Source organism: Motacilla alba, chromosome 3 (genome assembly GCF_015832195.1).
Source record: "Motacilla alba alba isolate MOTALB_02 chromosome 3, Motacilla_alba_V1.0_pri, whole genome shotgun sequence".
NCBI lineage: Eukaryota > Metazoa > Chordata > Aves > Passeriformes > Motacillidae > Motacilla > Motacilla alba.
In genome coordinates, this window is record NC_052018.1 from 57,032,606 (window position 1) to 57,050,979 (window position 18,374).

At 43.2% G+C, this 18,374-nt stretch overlaps 2 protein-coding genes and 1 non-coding gene across 3 annotated transcripts; 2 read left to right on the plus strand and 1 right to left on the minus strand.

Moving 5' to 3' along the window:
• The first annotated feature begins 530 nt into the window (after positions 1-530).
• On the plus strand, positions 531-9,216 carry TCP1 (t-complex 1). The gene is made up of 12 exons (XM_038132545.1): positions 531-719; positions 2,251-2,336; positions 3,080-3,208; positions 3,587-3,684; positions 4,007-4,117; positions 4,830-5,011; positions 5,606-5,732; positions 6,063-6,238; positions 6,954-7,077; positions 8,005-8,197; positions 8,520-8,683; positions 8,912-9,216. Exons 1-12 carry the CDS (start codon positions 647-649, stop codon positions 9,126-9,128), a joined length of 1,680 nt encoding a protein of 559 aa, XP_037988473.1. The 5' UTR covers positions 531-646; the 3' UTR covers positions 9,129-9,216.
• Positions 1,538-1,673, plus strand: LOC119699976. The gene has a single exon (XR_005256623.1). It is a non-coding gene; the product is annotated as a small nucleolar RNA SNORA29 (small nucleolar RNA).
• Positions 9,217-9,397: 181 nt separating the features above from the next.
• Positions 9,398-18,046, minus strand: ACAT2 (acetyl-CoA acetyltransferase 2). The gene is made up of 9 exons (XM_038132546.1): positions 17,886-18,046; positions 17,662-17,796; positions 16,339-16,520; positions 15,376-15,493; positions 14,449-14,592; positions 13,285-13,407; positions 12,442-12,596; positions 10,219-10,329; positions 9,398-9,652 (listed from the first exon to the last, which is right to left on the minus strand). The coding sequence occupies exons 1-9, from the start codon at positions 17,932-17,934 to the stop codon at positions 9,485-9,487; spliced, it is 1,185 nt and encodes a 394-aa protein (XP_037988474.1). The 5' UTR covers positions 17,935-18,046; the 3' UTR covers positions 9,398-9,484.
• Between the last annotated feature and the right edge of the window lie 328 nt (positions 18,047-18,374).

Consider the following 18,374-nt stretch of genomic DNA (forward strand, 5'->3'; position numbering starts at 1 on the left):
CACACCATACAATGGTGCTATTATCAAGCGCAATCACAGTCGTGAGTTAGGGTAATTCTCATTAAAAGTGTTTGGCTTAAAGTATCGGCTTGAATCTCAGTTTCTCCAGGAAGCAGCTTCTTCATCTTTTGCCATCTCAGAACGCGAGATTGGTCTTGGAATTTGCAGCCTTCCTCCAGAACTCGGGGTACAATCTCAAGCAATGGGCAACGTGTTCGAGAAGCGCAGTTACGGCCACGCAGGCCCAGGTCGCCACTTTGGGAAGCTGGGTCTTTCCCGGTGCAGGGAAGTGGGGGCCATTCCTGCACCCATCCCTTGCCCCGCCACCGGCGGCACTCCACGCGCCTGCGCGCCACAGCCCCCGACACTTTCTAGAAGCTCGTGGAAGCGCCCTCAGCCGCGCCCCGTCTCGCGGCGCCTTTGTTCAGCGGCGCCCGCCAATCGCGGCTCGAGGCCGGGCGGCGCCGCGCCCCGGGATTGGGCAGGCTCGGGATGCGGCCCCGCCCCCCACGGGGCGTGCCCCGCCCCACCGCCCCCTCGCGCAGCGGGGCGCGTTCCCAGCGTGCCTCGCGCCGCCCGGCCATCCCGCCTCTCCGCGCTCTCCCGGCCCTTCCCTGTGCGTGTGGCGCCGCGCCCGGGCGGGAAGATGTCGACGATGGAGGGGCCTCTGGCCGTGTTCGGCGAGCGGACCAGCGGTGACACGGTCCGCACGCAAAACGGTAACGGCGGCGCGCCCCGAGCGGGGGGGGAAGGGAGGGGCAGCGAAGAGCGAACATGGCGCGGCCATGGTCACCTCTGCCATGTGCTCACCCGCCCCGGTCTGCCCGGGAACTGCCGCTCCTCTCGGCAGATTCCTTCCGTCCCGGGCCGCTGCTGCCTGCAGGGAGGGAATAAAGGGAGGATGGAGGGAGCGAGGCAGGCGGAAGAGGAGCGCACGCCATCCCGCGCCGCTTCCAGGAGTCTGAGTGGCGACGCGACCCCGCGTCCCCCTCCCTCCGTCCCGTGGGAGCAGCAAACGCCGGGCCAGGGCGGCTCCTGCTGCTGCTGCTGCGCGCAGGTCGCTCTGCCCCGTCCCGCCGCGTAGGGCCTGAGCCTGCAAGGCCTGCGGGGAATTCTGCAGGGCCAGGGGCAGCTGGGGAAGGTCCCTGCCGCCCAGCACAGGGAATAACCTGCTTTGGAAAGTGGGGACCACCCTCGGAATGCGTGTCTGTAACTGTGCTTCTCAAACACGTTATTGAACCCTAAGTCCTGGGCGGGGGGAAGGCTGCAAATTCCGAGACCGATCTCAGATTCTCAGTAGACAAAAGACAAAGGAGGAAGCCAAAACTTGCTTCCCGATCAAACTGAGATTCTTTCCTGTAGCTCTGATGTACTTTGAGCAACTACTTCAAATTTACGAGCCTTACTTTAATTCACGAGTGAAATTCCGCGTGATAATGGCACCTTTGGTACAACGTTATTTCTTCTAGAGAGCTGACATTAATCCTCGTAAGCAAAATAAATTGTTGTGTTGTTTGAAGGTGTCTGAGTTATAACTGTTCCCATTTAACTACCACTTTTTCAATTTCGAGATTAAGTGGCTATGCTTGTGGGATAGAGAAAAACTTGCCATGGTCTGAAGGAAAAGGTTGATTGTATCTTTTTCCTATATGAAGATGGCAGAACAACCTTTATATGAGTCAGTGTTTTAGAGGCTTTGTGTTGTTATAGTAGTGATTCAAAAGTCACTTTTCGGTGACTTAATTGCAGAAGTAGATGTTTTGTTTCAGTCACAGGCCTGATATAGGTGTTGTACTAATTGATGTGTGGTGATGCCGCTGTTCTCTGTCTGCCCAGAACCGAGGACTAAGTGAGAGTGAAGTCTTGTGGCACAGCTCGCTGCAGTCAAAAGCAGCAGTGCTACCAACCCCTCCTAATCTAACACCACTGCTCCTCTGACCTCAGTCCTGTCCTCCATCTTACCGAGACAGCAGAGAGAGCATTCTTTTTCTGGTCAGTCAGCTTAGCTAGCTAAACCAGCTGGGAGGGAAGAGTGGGCTTTGGTGCAGATGGTATTTTTTTAGTAGCAGCAAGCCTAGCAAAGTAAGGTAAAGCTTCAGGCTAGATAGGTTGAAATGTAATGCTAGATTAGATCACTTGTTGTCAACTTCCTGATCTGTTGGTTCTTGGCACTGTTCCTTGCAAATGTGAAAATCATCCTAAAGCAGGGAAAATAAAACTTTTTATTTCATACTTCTTTCGTGTGTTCAGTTACTGCTGCATCTGCTATTGCCAATATTGTGAAGAGTTCTCTTGGGCCAGTTGGTCTGGATAAGATGTTGGTGGATGATATTGGGGTAAGTAATTTTACTTTAAGAAGTGTCAGGAGGGCTTGTATTCTTGTGTAAAAGTGCTTCCACTTAGTGTGCTTCATAGGCCTAGTGTGCATGTGCCTTTTTTTTCCTGAGAGGGGTAGGAGAATTGTGGTAAAATTGAGTATAGTGTAATGTGTGTTACATCGTTTTAGTTTCATCTGTTGTGGTGGTAATGTATGTGTTACAGGTACTTAATTTCTGTAGGTAAGTCCTTGTAACCACTTAAAATATGGATCAGATTGCAAGAAGTGAGTTTCACCATTTAAGTCAGGTTTAACAGGTGCTGACTTGTATATCCTGGTCTCCACATAAGGAGAAATTACCAAAAAAAATTGAAGTAATTAATAACAAACTTTTAAGCAGTATTTTGTATTTTAAAATATTTCAAGCAATTGAAGAAAGCTTGTCATTTTCTAGGCTGATGTAATAAAATACTGTTTTGGAGGGAAGTCATTGCATGACTACTTATCCAGTATTTGTAAAATGTTTTGTGAGTTTCTGTACCATAAAGGCTTTTCTAATCAAAAGAGAGTGCAGATTCTGCACTGGTAACATTTCTGTTGCTAGAATGGGAGTCCATGTTAAAAAGAAGCAGGAAAGTTTTGTTGTAAATATCTAATTTATGGACAATTGCAAAGAATAATGAATTTATTTCCATATGAACATTATGAAATGCAACAGTGGAAGTGCAATAGAAATATGCACATTTGATTTCTGACAATTAGGACGTGACCATTACTAATGATGGTGCGACCATTCTGAAACTGCTGGAAGTGGAACATCCTGCTGCAAAAGTCCTTTGTGAGTTGGCAGACCTACAGGACAAAGAAGTTGGTGATGGGACCACCTCAGTGGTATGTACCAAGTTTTACAGGCAGATACATCAAAAGTCAGGTTTAGATTTGGTGTTTTCCATAGATGCTAGCTTCCATATTCAAAGTGGTGCTCCAGAAGGGAATTTCCTCACTTCTGTTTCGTTATTGATTTTTCCTATCTTGAAGGTTTGTCATAGAGGCTGAATTTAGGTTTTTAATGTTCAACAATTGCAGGAAGTGAAGTATGAACAGGGATACTGAGTGTTGAAACCTTGCCTGAGACTTTAGATACCTTGGTGGGGGTTGGAATTAGGTAGCTCTCACCTCACATCAGAAACTGGTTTTAGTTCTGCGTTGCACAAGGTAGTTACTTTGCTTATGTGGAATGCACATATTTAGTGTTTGTATTTCAAACAGGTAATTATTGCTGCAGAACTTCTCAAAAATGCAGATGAGCTGGTGAAACAGAAAATTCATCCTACCTCCATTATCGGTGGATACAGACTTGCCTGCAAGTAAGAAACTGATACAGTTGAATTTCAGCATTTTGTGACTGCATTAATACAGACTTGTTGGTGCCAAGTGGAATATGGTGGTTTGTTGCAAGGGTGCTGGGGTTTTGGTTGGTTTGGGTTGGATTTTCTTGTGGGTTTTATTTTTTTTAAATTGTATTTCTGAAATCACGTAAAGAGATGACAGCCACGTTACTGTCCTTGGAGAGTAATTGATTTTATCCCTTTGTTCTTTGAGGTAACATTTAGAAGAGCTGAAAACATGTAAGTTCTTGTCTTTTTGTGGAGGTGGTTCTTTACTAGTCTATTTGTCTTTATTTTACAGGGAAGCTGTTCGCTACATCAATGAAAATCTTGTTATTAACACAGATGAGTTGGGCAGGGAGTGCCTCATTAATGCTGCTAAAACATCAATGTCCTCGAAAATCATAGGAGTGTATCCTTTAAATTGATCAAGTGAGTGAAGTGGGAGTGGTTGATTAGAGAGCTTCAGTAGCTAGGCTAGAGTATCCTTGGCAGCAGTTTTTATAAACATGACACAGTATTGAAACTGTTGTGTTTATAACATTTTACATTTACAATTTACATTTACATTTTACAGGTATTATGACCTGGCATGGGAAAGCATGTTCAAACTTTAAATTTATTTAAATCTGGGTTGGCACATCATGATAGCTTTTAAAGGTTATTGTTTCCTCACAATTGCTTTGCTTGTTAGGGAGACTGGATAAAGAGTTGCGTGAATAGAAAAATGTGTTACAGAAGTACCTGGGTGTGAGTCAGAGGAAAGAAAGTTGAATTAAAATTCAGCATGGGCACAGAAAAACCTGCATTTTTAGTTTTTGTGCAGACTGACCATAGGATATGTATTTTTCTTTAGCAACAAAAGGTACGTAAAACGCAGTTTTCATACTAGTCTGTCTTAATTTCCTACCAGTGTTTCAGCTTTTAGAATGATTCTTCCCTTTAGGACAGTGGTAAGGAGAGCTAGCACTTAACACTTAGCACTTTCTGAAGCTCTTTTCTGGAAACTTAGTTTAGGCACTCTCAGTTATTTCTGTTCATGGTTTGGTTTGTTGGGGTTTTTTTTCCCCCCTTAAGCATAATACTAGTTTCCTTCTTTAGTTTTAACCTTGACAGCCTCTCAGTGATGGTGATTTCTTTGCTAACATGGTGGTGGATGCTGCACTGGCAGTTAAATACACGGACCAGAAGGGTCAGGCTCGGTACCCCATCAACTCGGTTAATGTTTTGAAGGCCCACGGCCGCAGCCAGAAGGAGAGCATTCTCGTGAACGGTTACGCTCTGAACTGCGTGGTGGGCTCTCAGGGTAAGAACAGCCTGTGCTTCAGAAATCTTCGTGGCACCTCAGTCCTCTTTGTCTTTCTGCATTGCTTTCCTTACTGGCTGTGTTCATGGCAAATCATGTGGGTTTTCAGTTCCAGAACAATTAAACAAGAACTCAAAATACTGCACTTCACCAGTGTTTCTTAGACTAGAGCCTGCCAGCTAGCAGTGATCCACAAAGTGTTGATGAGTTGCTGTAGTTTCCCTGGATCAGCGTCAGCAAGGTAGCATTGTGGTCTGGTGGAATTTCAGCGCTTCCCTTGTGGGGGGCCACTGCCAGGTTTGTGGGGAACTGTTCCATTTAGCATAGCTGTGCTGTGATTAGGTGACTTATAGGATGTGAGACCAATAGGTCAGATTGTCATGGTCACTCACATTTTGGGGACAGGGTATGTAAAAAGGTAACACAGGAAAGTCTCAATTGGCGTTTTTCTGCAGTAGGGCAGAACTGAAGGTGGAGAAGCAAACAGTAGGAATCTGAAATGTGAACGTAACACTAATTTTAATCTCTGATGCTGATTTGATGTTCTCTTAAATCGACTTGACGAAATCCTTCTTGCTTATTTTTCCTCATTAGGTATGACCAAGAGAATAGTTAATGCAAAGATTGCATGCCTTGACTTCAGCCTGCAGAAAGCAAAAATGAAGCTTGGTGTTCAGGTTGTTATCTCAGACCCTGAGAAGCTGGACCAGATAAGGCAGAGGTGTGTGGAAGCTTGAATAACGGAGGCAGTGGGGTTTCACAGGCTTGATTTGGTTCTTCTTTTGAGGTGGCTCAATCTAATTTTGGCTGAGTGCAAGAGGTAAAAAATGTTTTGAATGTTAATATTTCCCACCAATGCCAAATAGTAATGGAAGACACCTTCACTTCTGGTGGCAGAACTAGTATTAAGTCAGTTTTCAAGAAACGCAAGTATGTTTGTGCAGTGGTCCATTCTTGCAGACCTCTGCATTAAGGTTTCAGGAAGTTGGATGACAAGATGTGATGGCATATTTTTAAATACCTTTTTATAACTTTGACATTAATTTTGCAGAGAGTCAGATATTACCAAAGAAAGAATCCAGAAGATTCTGGCCACTGGTGCCAATGTGATTCTCACCACTGGAGGTATTGATGATATGTGTCTGAAATACTTCGTTGATGCTGGAGCAATGGCAGTAAGAAGAGTTGTAAAAAAGGACCTTAAGCGGATTGCTAAGGCATCAGGAGGTATGTCTATATAAGAATAACTGGTTTATAAATTTATTCTTCAAAACAGAAGCTGTTGTAAAGGTATTTCTTAACTCATTTTTAAAATACAACTTTGTAACATTCAAGGTCAGATAAGTAAAGCTGAGCCACTTCTTTTTAGCTTTACTGTTGCTTTTAAGTGACCTGTGTCAAAGTAGTAGTATTTTAAGACTTGATTGTTGAAGATTTACAGTGGGAGGAGAAGAAGCTGCCTTGCACTGTGAAGACTGGCCTCTTGTGGAAGTAGGAGCTATAATCTGTGTTTATTTAGAAGTCTTTATTATGCATGCATTCATAAGCCTCTGTTTAGACAGTTAAGTACATTGTTTAGATAGTTCAAGATGAATAAAGAACTCCTAAATCACTAAATCATACTTTTTTAAAAAATCTGGTCCTGTACATATTTTTATCTGTCAGTTCTTAAATTTGGAAGAAGACCTTTTCATTGTGGTAAAGCAAGAGAACTTGTACTGGCTGTGAAAAAAGAAGTGCTGTAAAAGTTGAACAAAAGGAGCAGTTTATCAGTTAGAAATACTGAATTGCTGCCTGAGAACTAGAAGTGTTGTTTAAGAAAAATCTATTCAACACAGCTATTATTTCTGCTTTTCTTTCTGTACACCTATTCTGGGAAGTGGGCAAAGGATGATGTGCAGGAATTGAATGTTAACTTCACTTTTTTGTTTGTTTGTTAAAGCAACCATATGTTCAACCCTTGCAAACCTTGAAGGTGAGGAGAGTTTTGAGGCATTAATGCTGGGACAGGCAGAGGAAGTGATTCAAGAGAGAATCTGTGATGATGAGCTGATTTTAATCAAGAAGTAAGAATCCCTTTAAAAATACTGTTTTGTATATGTTCTCTACTAAGTTTGAGGTAAAATTCTATTTATTTACTTTATGCTGAGTGGTTGGAATAGTTACACGCATGGGAAAATAGTTATACAGAAATCCAGTGCAAATTAGAGGTGAAAGTATCAGTATTTAGTCTCTTGCTGGAGCTGCATACATTTTGTGAACTACAGTATATGAGACAATCAGATTGCTAGGCAGTTTTTACTTACATTTTTATTTATAAATAAGTGTTTCTAAACTGGCTTCCCTTTAGAGATGGTAAAGGGAAATAGGTACCATCTGAGTAATTTCATCTGAATAAAGAGGCGTGAGCTAAATCTTTCCATTTGTAGTGAAAGAGTGTTCACTTGTGCTGCTGTCACTGCTGTCTGGTACCTGAAGACTCAAATATCAGTTCATTTAACAAGAACATACTTTGGATAATAACTTTTCCACTGATACAATATCCCTTCTGGGTGTTCATGTTCCTGTGGTGTCATTTGGGGGTGAATGACATGCTCTGCCCATGGCACTTGTGTGTTAGCTACATGTGACAGCCTTTTCTGTAACATTGGCAGTCATTAACTTACTTGAGGGCTGTGCAAAAGGGATATTTCTTACTATCTAAGTACACTTTCCCCTCTTTGATGGGGAAACATCTTGTCATCTCACTTTGACAGGTAGCTTTCTTTAAAAGATTGCAATTCAAACTAGATGCATGCATGTTAGAAATTAAAATGGTGACAAGTTACAATGTATGTATCCTGCAAGGGGACATAACAATGTTAAGATTTTCTTTTAAATGTTGAAATAATGAGGCTCAACTGAACTTGGCTTTAGAAGAAAGAAGTTACTAATATGAATTTTAATCTAGGTTCCGTCCAACACAGCTGACTTCTGATTCCTTTTCTTCCTAGTACAAAGGCTCGTACTTCAGCATCAATTATCTTACGAGGAGCCAATGACTTCATGTGTGATGAAATGGAACGATCTATACATGATGCTCTCTGCGTTGTCAAAAGGGTTTTGGAATCCAAGTCTGTTGTCCCAGGTGGTGGTGCTGTAGAGGCAGCACTTTCAATATATCTTGAAAATTATGCAACCAGCATGGTAAGTCTTGCAGAAAGCAGCAGTGGTGCATATGTGTTAGACTTGCACTGTGAATCTCCAAGCGTTTATTTTCATCTACTAGAAGTCATTTATGTAGTTCATGAAAACATAATCATCTTATAGAATCTAAGATGGTTCTTTAAAATGGAGGATGAGTTAATTCTTTTTCTCATAATTAGATTCTATGTTTTTTTTGACCCAAACACAAGTTTTGCATGCGAAAGCCCCTACCTATTAGTGCTGTTCTTGATTGTGCCTGTATTTGCCTGTATTTTTTCCTCTCTTGTAGCTATCGGTTTAAAAACTTCTTTCCTCTTTCTAGGGATCACGTGAACAACTTGCAATAGCAGAATTTGCAAGATCCCTCTTAGTAATTCCAAATACATTGGCAGTAAATGCTGCTCAGGATGCCACAGATCTTGTTGCAAAGTTGAGAGCATTCCACAATGAGGCTCAAGTTAACCCAGATCGCAAAAATCTGAAATGGCAAGTATCTGTCTGATAGAAGGCTGGTAAAAGTGATGTGGGTTGGTGACTGAGATGGAAAATTGTTCTCCCAGTTTACTGAACCATGATTTGCATAGTAAAAAAAAAAAAAAAAAAGTGTGTTATCAGTGAGCTCCTTTGCCCCTGCCCTTCAGTCGTGTGTATGTATTGCTGTAATGAACTAGTAGCTGTTCTCCCACTCCGTCTGACAGCATTCCTCCTTTGCAGGATTGGTCTTGACTTGATCAATGGAAAACCTCGTGATAACAAGCAAGCTGGTGTCTTTGAACCAACCATGGTCAAAACTAAGAGCCTCAAGTTTGCAACAGAAGCTGCAATTACAATTCTTCGAATTGATGATCTTATTAAACTGCACCCTGAAACTAAAGAAGAGAGAGGAGGGTGCTATGAGGATGCAGTTCAGTCTGGAGCACTTGAAGAATAACTTAGGCTTTATTTATGTTTGTTTCACTTACACTTCCCACTCTTATAACTAAAATGTTAATAAAACAAGTGGTTGAATGTTGCTGCTATTTTCTTGTGAACAAACTTAATTTTTGAAAGCAAGCTTGGTCCTTGCAGTGAGAATTTAGGCTCTAGAGTGTCTTAACGACGAGTGTGCCTGCAGTAACCACTGACCTCTTTGTCAAGTCACTGCTTGAATGTTAAAAAGTAATGGTGTAAGCTTAGTAACCTTTAGGCAAAACAAACAAAATGTGAGCTGTTAAAATGTTATTAGAAGTTTATTAGTAAAATGTTTCAAAGCTAGTTCACACTAGCTGTTCATTCATTCCCAGACATTTATCTCTCAACACACATGGCTATTCCCATTCCTCCTCCTATACAGAGAGCAGCAACACCACGTTTTCCACCAGTTCGTTCCAGTGCATACAGTAGTGTTACAAGGATGCGACAACCAGAGGCTCCCAGAGGGTGGCCAAGAGCAATAGCTCCACCTTGCATATTGATCTGAAAGAAAAAAAAAAAACCAACACAGACAGTCAAGAACATTTAACTGGCTTAGCTGATTTCCAACATAAATGACTTCACTGTGATCTAGCCCTTAATTTGTGAGCTTGAAACCCCAAACGTCACTTCATGCAAGAAAGTGCATATGAGTGCAATAGCTGGTAATATTTCTTCTGCTAAGGTGCAATCTTTACTCTGAAGATATGAAGTGAATTTAGGGAGGGGAGAATAGTACCCGTGCTTTTAGCCATCACTGAAATAATACTGTGACAAATACATTTGCAGCAGCAATTTCAGATTCTGAATTTGGTATGCTTGAGCAGTTGGCTAGATTTGCATTAAAATCCGCTACACCAACACTGAAACTTGTTCAGCTGGGAAGGTGTGTCTGCTAGCAAAACTAGTGGACAGAGCTGTGTGAGGAAATGCCTGCTGGGGCTCCCACCCTATCTGCTTACACCAAAGGGATTGCAAGAGATCTGTGCTTATCCTTACAAGCCACATGCACAGAGTGGGACAAGTTTGAATTACAGGAGGTAAGCTAATGCCAGCCTACAAATCATTACCTTTTCTGGATTTACTTTCAGTTCTTTTGCTATTGCAACAGATAGTGACGCAAAGGCTTCATTAATTTCAAACAGGTCAACTTGTTCCAGAGTCCAGCCAGCTTTGTCAATCTGAAAAATCAGTGCAAATAAGACCTTATTATCTTTCAGCTCTTCCTTAGCACCAGAGGAAGCTTTCCATAAGATGTAAATTGCGTGACTTGAAGCTACCACTTCAGAAAAGTTGAAGGAAAACAATTTTTTACAGCCTGTGTTGATGACAATTCTTGAAGACTACAGGCTTCAGTGTCAGACAAGTCAGTACAATGAGCTGTAATAATGCTGGCTGCTCATAAAAATCTTGACTAATTTTACACGTTGTAGCAATGATGGTGCAATTGTGAGAATCAAACTGTACCCGGTGCCCTTACTACAACAAGCACTGCATTCAGAAGCAGGCTTTAACAGATTAAAAGCAATTTTTTTAGGACATAGTCTGACTCCATTAGGGAGTCTCTATTAACAGAGAATTTTACACAGGAGATAGTGAGGTGTCAACCATTAGTGATCAGTGCCACATCTGATTTGTCCAGTCTCTCCTGCCTTTACATATAAAGCCTGCACATTAAGCTTTTCACAGGTGACTATTTTTGAAGATGGTTTGGCTCATGTTTTCACTTGAGAAGCTTGTGATGCAATTACCTACTCTCGTACAGGCTTAGGCATGTTTCACATGTGTACATTTTTACTTCCACTCACTTTGTTTCTAACAGCAATACTTGATCAGCAGAATCATCACCATTGATGTTTCACAACCTAGGCTAGCCAGACTGGTGCACCTCTGAGGCTATAGTCAAGGAGGAGAGCCATTTTCTATAGATAAAATAGACAGTATGGAGTATCCCGTTCTTGTGGGAAAAGCTTAAGGTACACAATGTTATTGTAACACCTAATGTATAACATAGTCATTCTCTTGCTGTAATATGCTACTCTAAAATTCTGAAGTGTAAACATAATACATGGAGGGTCTGAACATCTGGTAACACACATTACAAAGTTTAGTCACAGAATCACTGAATAAACTGACTTGGAAGGGACCCGTGAGGATCATCAAATCCAACTCTTAAATAAATGGCCCATAAAGGGATTGAAGCCACAACCTTGGTGTTATTAGGACCATGCCCTATGAAGTAGTGTGCCCTTTTTCATAGTATGTATACAGCTATAGGTACAGCTTGTCTGTCTCACAGTTTATACTAAAACTGTATTGTAGATGCAGTTACTGCACCCTTCATTTAAAAGAACAGTTTGATATCTAGTAAGAAAAAGCTTTAGCATTATAGTTCTGATTTTCTTGTCAAAAGCCACAGAGCTTGGGTGAGTTCAGGTCAGACCTCCACATCGCCAGGACATTTCAGAGGTGAACAAAATAAGGCTTCTACACAGTATTAAAAAAAATAAGGAACATTAAAGCAAATCTGTTCTTAGCTCTTTCATGCTCACTTTCACAACTAAGCTTTAACAAATAATCAGCTGGGGCTGCTATGGGTTATGGATGTATTAGCAAGCAGTGTGGTACCAGCAGGGCTGCTCACTGGGGCATTGAGAACCTTGTCCTGGGAACTGTGAGCACATCACACTGAACACATCAGTGGGTGCAGTAATGCTCTGAGCACGTTAGAAGTGGTATTGGAATGCACCTTCCTGTTTAGTTTACACCTGAAAGGAATCCAATTTGTAAGCTCCAAGCTTTTTGCAGGCCAAACTGAAACACAAAGGGCACCGTCCCATTGGCTAATGCAGATGGCACTCAGTGGCCCTTCGCTCAGTGTTGTACTACTGCAAAAATATTCAGGGCAATGATCTGAAAATTAACCTGGCCAGACACAGCGTCAGAACCGTATCACTGAATTAGGTTAGTTGCACACTTGCCTGAAATTTGATCTTTAGCCTCCTAGGTTATCTAGGTACGTTTCCACAAACCTGACTAGTTAATGCTCTGAAGTCCATTTATACACATATGCATTTGGGTTTTCTTTTTCCAACAAGTAGGTACTAGCCTAGTAGCACTAGGATTCCTAATCTTATATACTACGCTATTTTGAGTCCGTTTTTCACATAGTTTACTTTTTTCCTACTGAGTTTTCTTTAGAACAGGGCAAAACCAAGATATGGCCAGAAAACAAAAAGCAATTAAAACCAAGAGTTTTAGCATCATGAATACATAGGTAAATGATTACTTACAGCTTTCCTTATTGCTGAAATGGGCCCTACTCCCATAATAGATGGATCTATACCTGTCTGAGCCCAAGATACAATCCGAGCCAAAGGCATAAGACCTCTCCTAGCAGCTTCCGATTTCTTCATTAGAAGAACAGCTGCAGCTCCATCATTTAAACCTGTGGAATAACAAACAACTTATATGTATTTGTTGGACTTTATGGCTTTTACTGTGCCACTTTCTCCTGCTTGCACAAAATCACAATCTAGACAAAACAAAAATCACAAATAATTTACTGGTTTAGGTCGGTACTGCTCATACCAGCTAAATCTGTTCTCTGCCACAAACACTTGAAACTATATTGCTGTAAATGTGACACATTTGTGATTCTATTTGGAAAGCAGCAGGTGGAAGAATCAAAGTAAAATCTGAAAAATAAGTACATCAGACTTCTTAGGCAGGCTTTGGAAGGAGCAGCAGAAGGACACAGGAAAATGTTTAAAAGCTGCTTGTGGCAGTCCCAGAGGAGTAACATTTTCAAACATGAATTGTTAAGTTTTCCACTGTCCAAACCTGCAATGTCAGAAACCCTTAGTTTTAAAAGGAAATATTCCTTCCAGCCTATCAAACATTGTTGTTACTGTCCAAACTCTTGTATTGTTTCATAGAAAACAAGGAAACAAAAGATGACTCTCTAAAGAAATTCTCCACCACATCTAAAATGGAGTTCTACCTACATTGTCAAGCACATTGCCATTTCCTGCAGAGCAGTGAACACACAGCAGCCACACCCCTCGCAGAGCCCCTGCCTTGAGCCACAAGAAGCTACTGTTCTTTTCCATGTCATTAAAGCTGGATGGACCAACCTGAAGCATTAGCTGCTGTTACTGTCCCAGTTCCATCTGTCAGGAAACAGGGCTTTAACTTTGCCATTGTTTCCAGGTTGCTCCCATGTCGAGGGTGTTCATCTACTTTAACTTCTATAGGACCTGCAAAACAGAGCATTATGCTCACAAGAGTATCTAATCACATAAACACAACTCGAACAGAAAGACAGAAAACAACATGCTGAGTGGGAATATACACCATATTCCTTTCAACCAACAAGGCATTCTTACACTGGAGACAGCTGCCAACTCAAGGCAGTTTAACAACTGGCTGTAACCCTCCAGCTCCTTCTAGCAGGGCAGACATCTCAAGTTTTCTAAGACAAACACTAGCAGCTAAAATACTGTCTAGTTATGCAAAAGTCAGTATTGTTCTTGCTGTTCCTAACCCAATACCTTCTCTTTCAGAAGAAGGCTGTATTTCAAATGATACTTCTAGTAATCTTGTTACAAAGAATAGTCAAGTGTCATTGAATCTTATAATCTAAACTGGTATCATGAAATAGTTTGTAGCCAGCCTAATGTCAGGACTTTTTCTTCAGGATCTATCTGTTCAATGGAATTGTTGAAGAACTGATTCTTGATTGCTTTTTGGAAAATTCAATTTTTGCACCTACCTCACAAGGAGCTGGGGAATTCCCCTGCTCAAGAAGCAGACCTTGGCTCAAGCACTGTAATAGGTCTGTTTATATCCTTCACAAATCTAAAGAGAAACATATCCATTATATGTAACCTGGCTACATAATTAACTGGTAAACCTAATTATTGTCACTCTGTACGGGCAAGGTTTGCCAGATCAATATGACTGTTCTAAGTTTGGTGCAGCAGGAGTGTTAAGAAAAGGAAAAACACTGATTTTGGTACCATATCCAAGCCTGTGTTAAGTCAGTGCTTTGTCCAAGTTGTTATTCTATTTCCAATAAAACACTATTACTATTTGCAGAAACCTACACTGAGATATTCCACATTTGCATTGCTTCTCTCTTATTTAAAATATAACCACTAAAAGCTGAAAAAGAGAGCAACAGGCCACATGCTTACAAAAAGACTGTGTAAGTGGGAAAGCATCCACTGATTACAGGAGCCATAGCAGAAAACAGATTTTTTCCTTAATATCAGCTGTCATTATCCATTCACACCTACCTTTTTTAGAAGGTACAAGAACAGGAACAATTTCTTTTGTAAAATAGCCAGCTTTCTGTGCTGCCTCTGCCCTGTTTTGTGACTGTACAGCAAGTTGGTCTTGCTCTCCTCTGCTGACTTGCCACTTCTTGGCCACATTTTCAGCTGAAACAGGAACAAAATGCAAACCGCCATCAGGAAAAGCCAAAATTTTAAGTTGTAAAATTAAAATTATATGCACAAATGTAGTCATTAACATTTGCTGTAGCAAGCAGCTGAGTTTGTTGAACTGTTTTCATTCCAATTTCCTCATTTTGTTTACTCATGATTTTCCACTGTATTTTCACTTGAGGGTGAAAATTTCTGTGTGGAACCTCCTCCCAGATGATGTTATCAGATTAAATACAAATGCAAACCAGCTTTTGTAGTTTATTGCTTCTCTGAAGTGCTATGCTCAGATCTCTCTACAGGAACTCTCTACAGCCACTTCAGGAAAGGGAACAGTTCTGAAGTCACTGTGTTTCATTTGCAGGGTCTGGAAAAGCAGTTGGCTGACCATCCCAACCAGGGTGAAGCTGCAGAACCACACATATCCACAGGACACTTCACGTAACTCCCCTCCACTGTAAATCTGTGCTGCTGAATGCTCCAGTTACATACAGAGATTATTTTATTTATATTTTTTCTGAAATTAAATTTCTCACATGTAGAAGAGGTGCAGAGAAATTAGCTCAGACAGAAGAAAAACCCAAAGCAGCAGCTTTACAAGCAAAATGGAAAATGCCTTAAATGCCTTCCAATATTACGTATTTCTTTCTTTCTTTCTTTATCATGACTACAACATAAGGACAGCTTGAAACATGTTATTTGTAACTTCAGATTTCTAAAATTTCCTGTCAGTGAATTCTTTCAGTTGACCATTTCATTTTATGGACTGTCATCACTTACCTGTTATGCCCATATGGTACTGATAAAAAGCATCTGTAAGGCCATCAAGGATTATAGTGTCCTGTAAGGAAGCCTCTCCCATTTTGACCCCAGCTCGCATGTGAATGACGTGAGGAGCCTGCAAAAGCATATTTTGAAAGGAGCGAGATGTGTACATCTCCAGTACACAATTCAGACAGACCACTGCAGAGACAGAGCCATGCCTGGTGGCTGGAGATACCCATCCCAAGCCCTGGCAGTCTTTCCAGTTGCCCGCTCTTCCTGTCCCTCCAGAGCCTGCCAGCTGGCGTGCCATTTGGCCTGTGCATTCCCCTGGTAGCAGACCACCACACTGCAAGTATTGTTTCCTCTCCACAGACCAAATCTATCATTCCTGGGGCCACATGACTGTAGCTCTCCCATCCTACTAGCCTGCTCCAGGTAGTTCCCAATTGCACTCTGCTCTCAGGGAATGTTAACATCACTTTCAGCACAGGCAGCTGAGCCCTGGCAGAAGAGACCATCTGTTTCTTAGGAATCAGATCATCACCTCAGACCCATTCCTGAATACAGCCTTAGGATGAACACCTTGAAATAAAACTGTTTTGCTTTTTTTCCAAGGTATAATTGCTTGGCAAACAATTACATTTTCAGTTATTCCTTCTCTGGGCTTCTTGCAAGACAAAAATCCTGTCTTGAAAAATCATTCAAAAATCATTCACCACAACAGGGCTAGATGGAAATAAAATGGAATTTTAAATGCAGTGTGTGTTTGCAGGGCACCTTTTCAGTAGCCACAGTATGAAGTAGTTTTTTTAAAAGAAGTGTGCTACTGAAGTCAACTGCTGCACGTCTAAATTCATTTGCAAGCACAGCGACCCTTTCGATCTGCCTCCAGGTGCCAGCCGGGAAACCCAGGGTTGCAACATCGGGCTCTCTGCTCCCAGGATGTCAGTGCAATGCGAGTCTAACCCTTTGCTTTACCTTGCTCATACTCTCCATGCCCCCCGCGACCACGATGCTGGAGTCTCCTATCAGTATGGACTGAGCAGCCAGACACACCGCCTTCAAGCCTGACCCACAGATCATCTGGCAGCTCCAGGCAGGCACGGAGTACGGGATTCCCGCAGCCACACTGGCCTGCCGCACAGGGTTCTGGCCAGCACCTGTGGGAACAGGCAGCATTTTGCTTTTGTCTGATCTTAAAAACACAAACGCTCGCCTTGTCACTGTGCACAATACCCCGTTTCCAGGAAAATTTAGAGCTTGCTCCTACTTTTAGCTGGTGGGTAGAAAAGTGCTCAGCAGTAATCTATAAACAGATAACCTCTCTGATTTATATTGATCAATAAATACCTGCTACTGATGGTTTTATATGTACAACTCCACTTTTGATGCCAGATCAGAGGAAACACTACTTCAGATCCGCCCTAGCCTGTTGTATGGGTAGGATGAGAAATCATTTAAATTGCTACTTTCTGAAGAGTTTCCTTTTGACATCTTCCGTACATCACCAGCAGTAACTTTCCCTGAAAGTTCATGTGGAAACACATGAAAAGCACAACTATGCACTGATGGACCTGAAAGCTTCCAGTCTTTGTTGTGATCTTGACGGAGATAATAGGAGCACTATATTCAAAGAAAACAGTCTTCATCCGCATCTCCCAAGGCCAATGCTCTTTGTACACAAAGAAAAGGACAAGGAGAGCACATCATTCAGCAAACTGAAAATATGGATGAATCTGAATCATCTTTGAGACAAAAAGATATATTTCCTTCCTCCATGTTTAAAATACAAAGCTGCCTATGATTCTACTGATTAAACATTACCCTGGAAAAAGCAGGAGTAAGTTCAAAACAAACAATTCCCTGCCAGTTACATTAAATCAAAATATTTGTCTCCAAACAAGTTGCATCACAAGATCTTACAGGTCAGTCCTGCAGATAAACCCAAATGCAGGCCTAGCTCTTAAAAGTCTCAGAGTTATCATTACTTAAGGTGTTAAATTTAGCAGCTGAGATGATCAAGGTGAGAAGGAGGTTGTAACAAAGAAAAGAAACTGACATTCATACATACACTATTACCTACTTCAGGGATTTAAAAAAAACCCGAACCATGCCCCACAACATCCTTCCCAAAAACCCATCCTTTCGGTCACCCAGAGCGTATGGAGAAGCAGCCACGATGCCTCTCAAGTCCTTTGTTAAGGAACCGTGTTCCCAATGGCAAGGCATAACGCCCCGGAAGGTGAAACCGGAGCCGTTTCCATGGGACAACCCCGAAGAGATGCTGCCGCGGGCCCGTACCTGCGGTGAGGACCTGGCCCAGGATCACCTCCGACACCTCCTCGGGGGCCAGCCCGGCCCGGCGCAGCACCTCCCGGATGGCGGCGGCGCCCAGCTCATGCGCGGGGAGCGACGACAGCCCGCCGTTGAAGGACCCTGCCGGGGGGGACACAGGGAGAGCGCTCAGCACCCGGACAGCCGCCCGGCCCCGGCGGGAGCCCCCGCCACCCGCCGCTGCCGCTCACCCACGGCGGTCCTGGCGGCGGACACGAAGACGACGGGATCCGCGCTCATGGCGGCAGCGGCGGCGGAGGGAGCGCAGCGGAGCGGAGCGGCGAGAGCCCGGGCGGAGCGGCGGCCGCGGCCGGAGCGAAAGCGGAGTGGGCGCCGGTCCCGCCCCTGGCCCGCCGCCGGGCGGGGCTGGGCGCGGAGCCCGAGCAGGGGATTCGCCGCCGGGCGCCGGAGGACGGCGCGGGGGCCGGGCGGGCGGTGGCGTGGTGGGGCCGCCCCCTGGGGCGATCGATGGGGCGGCCTTGGCCGATTCCTTCTCAGCCCCTTCCCTTCCTTCCCCTTCCCTTCCCAGGAGAGAGGGGAGGCTCCGCCCGGCGGGCCCGGGCTGCCGGAGTCGGGCACTTCCCCGTGCCCGCCGCTCGCACACCGGGTGCCTGCGCAGCGCCGGCCGCCAGCTCCGTCTGGATTGTTTATTTACAAAATAAAGCGTGCGGGTCAAGTGC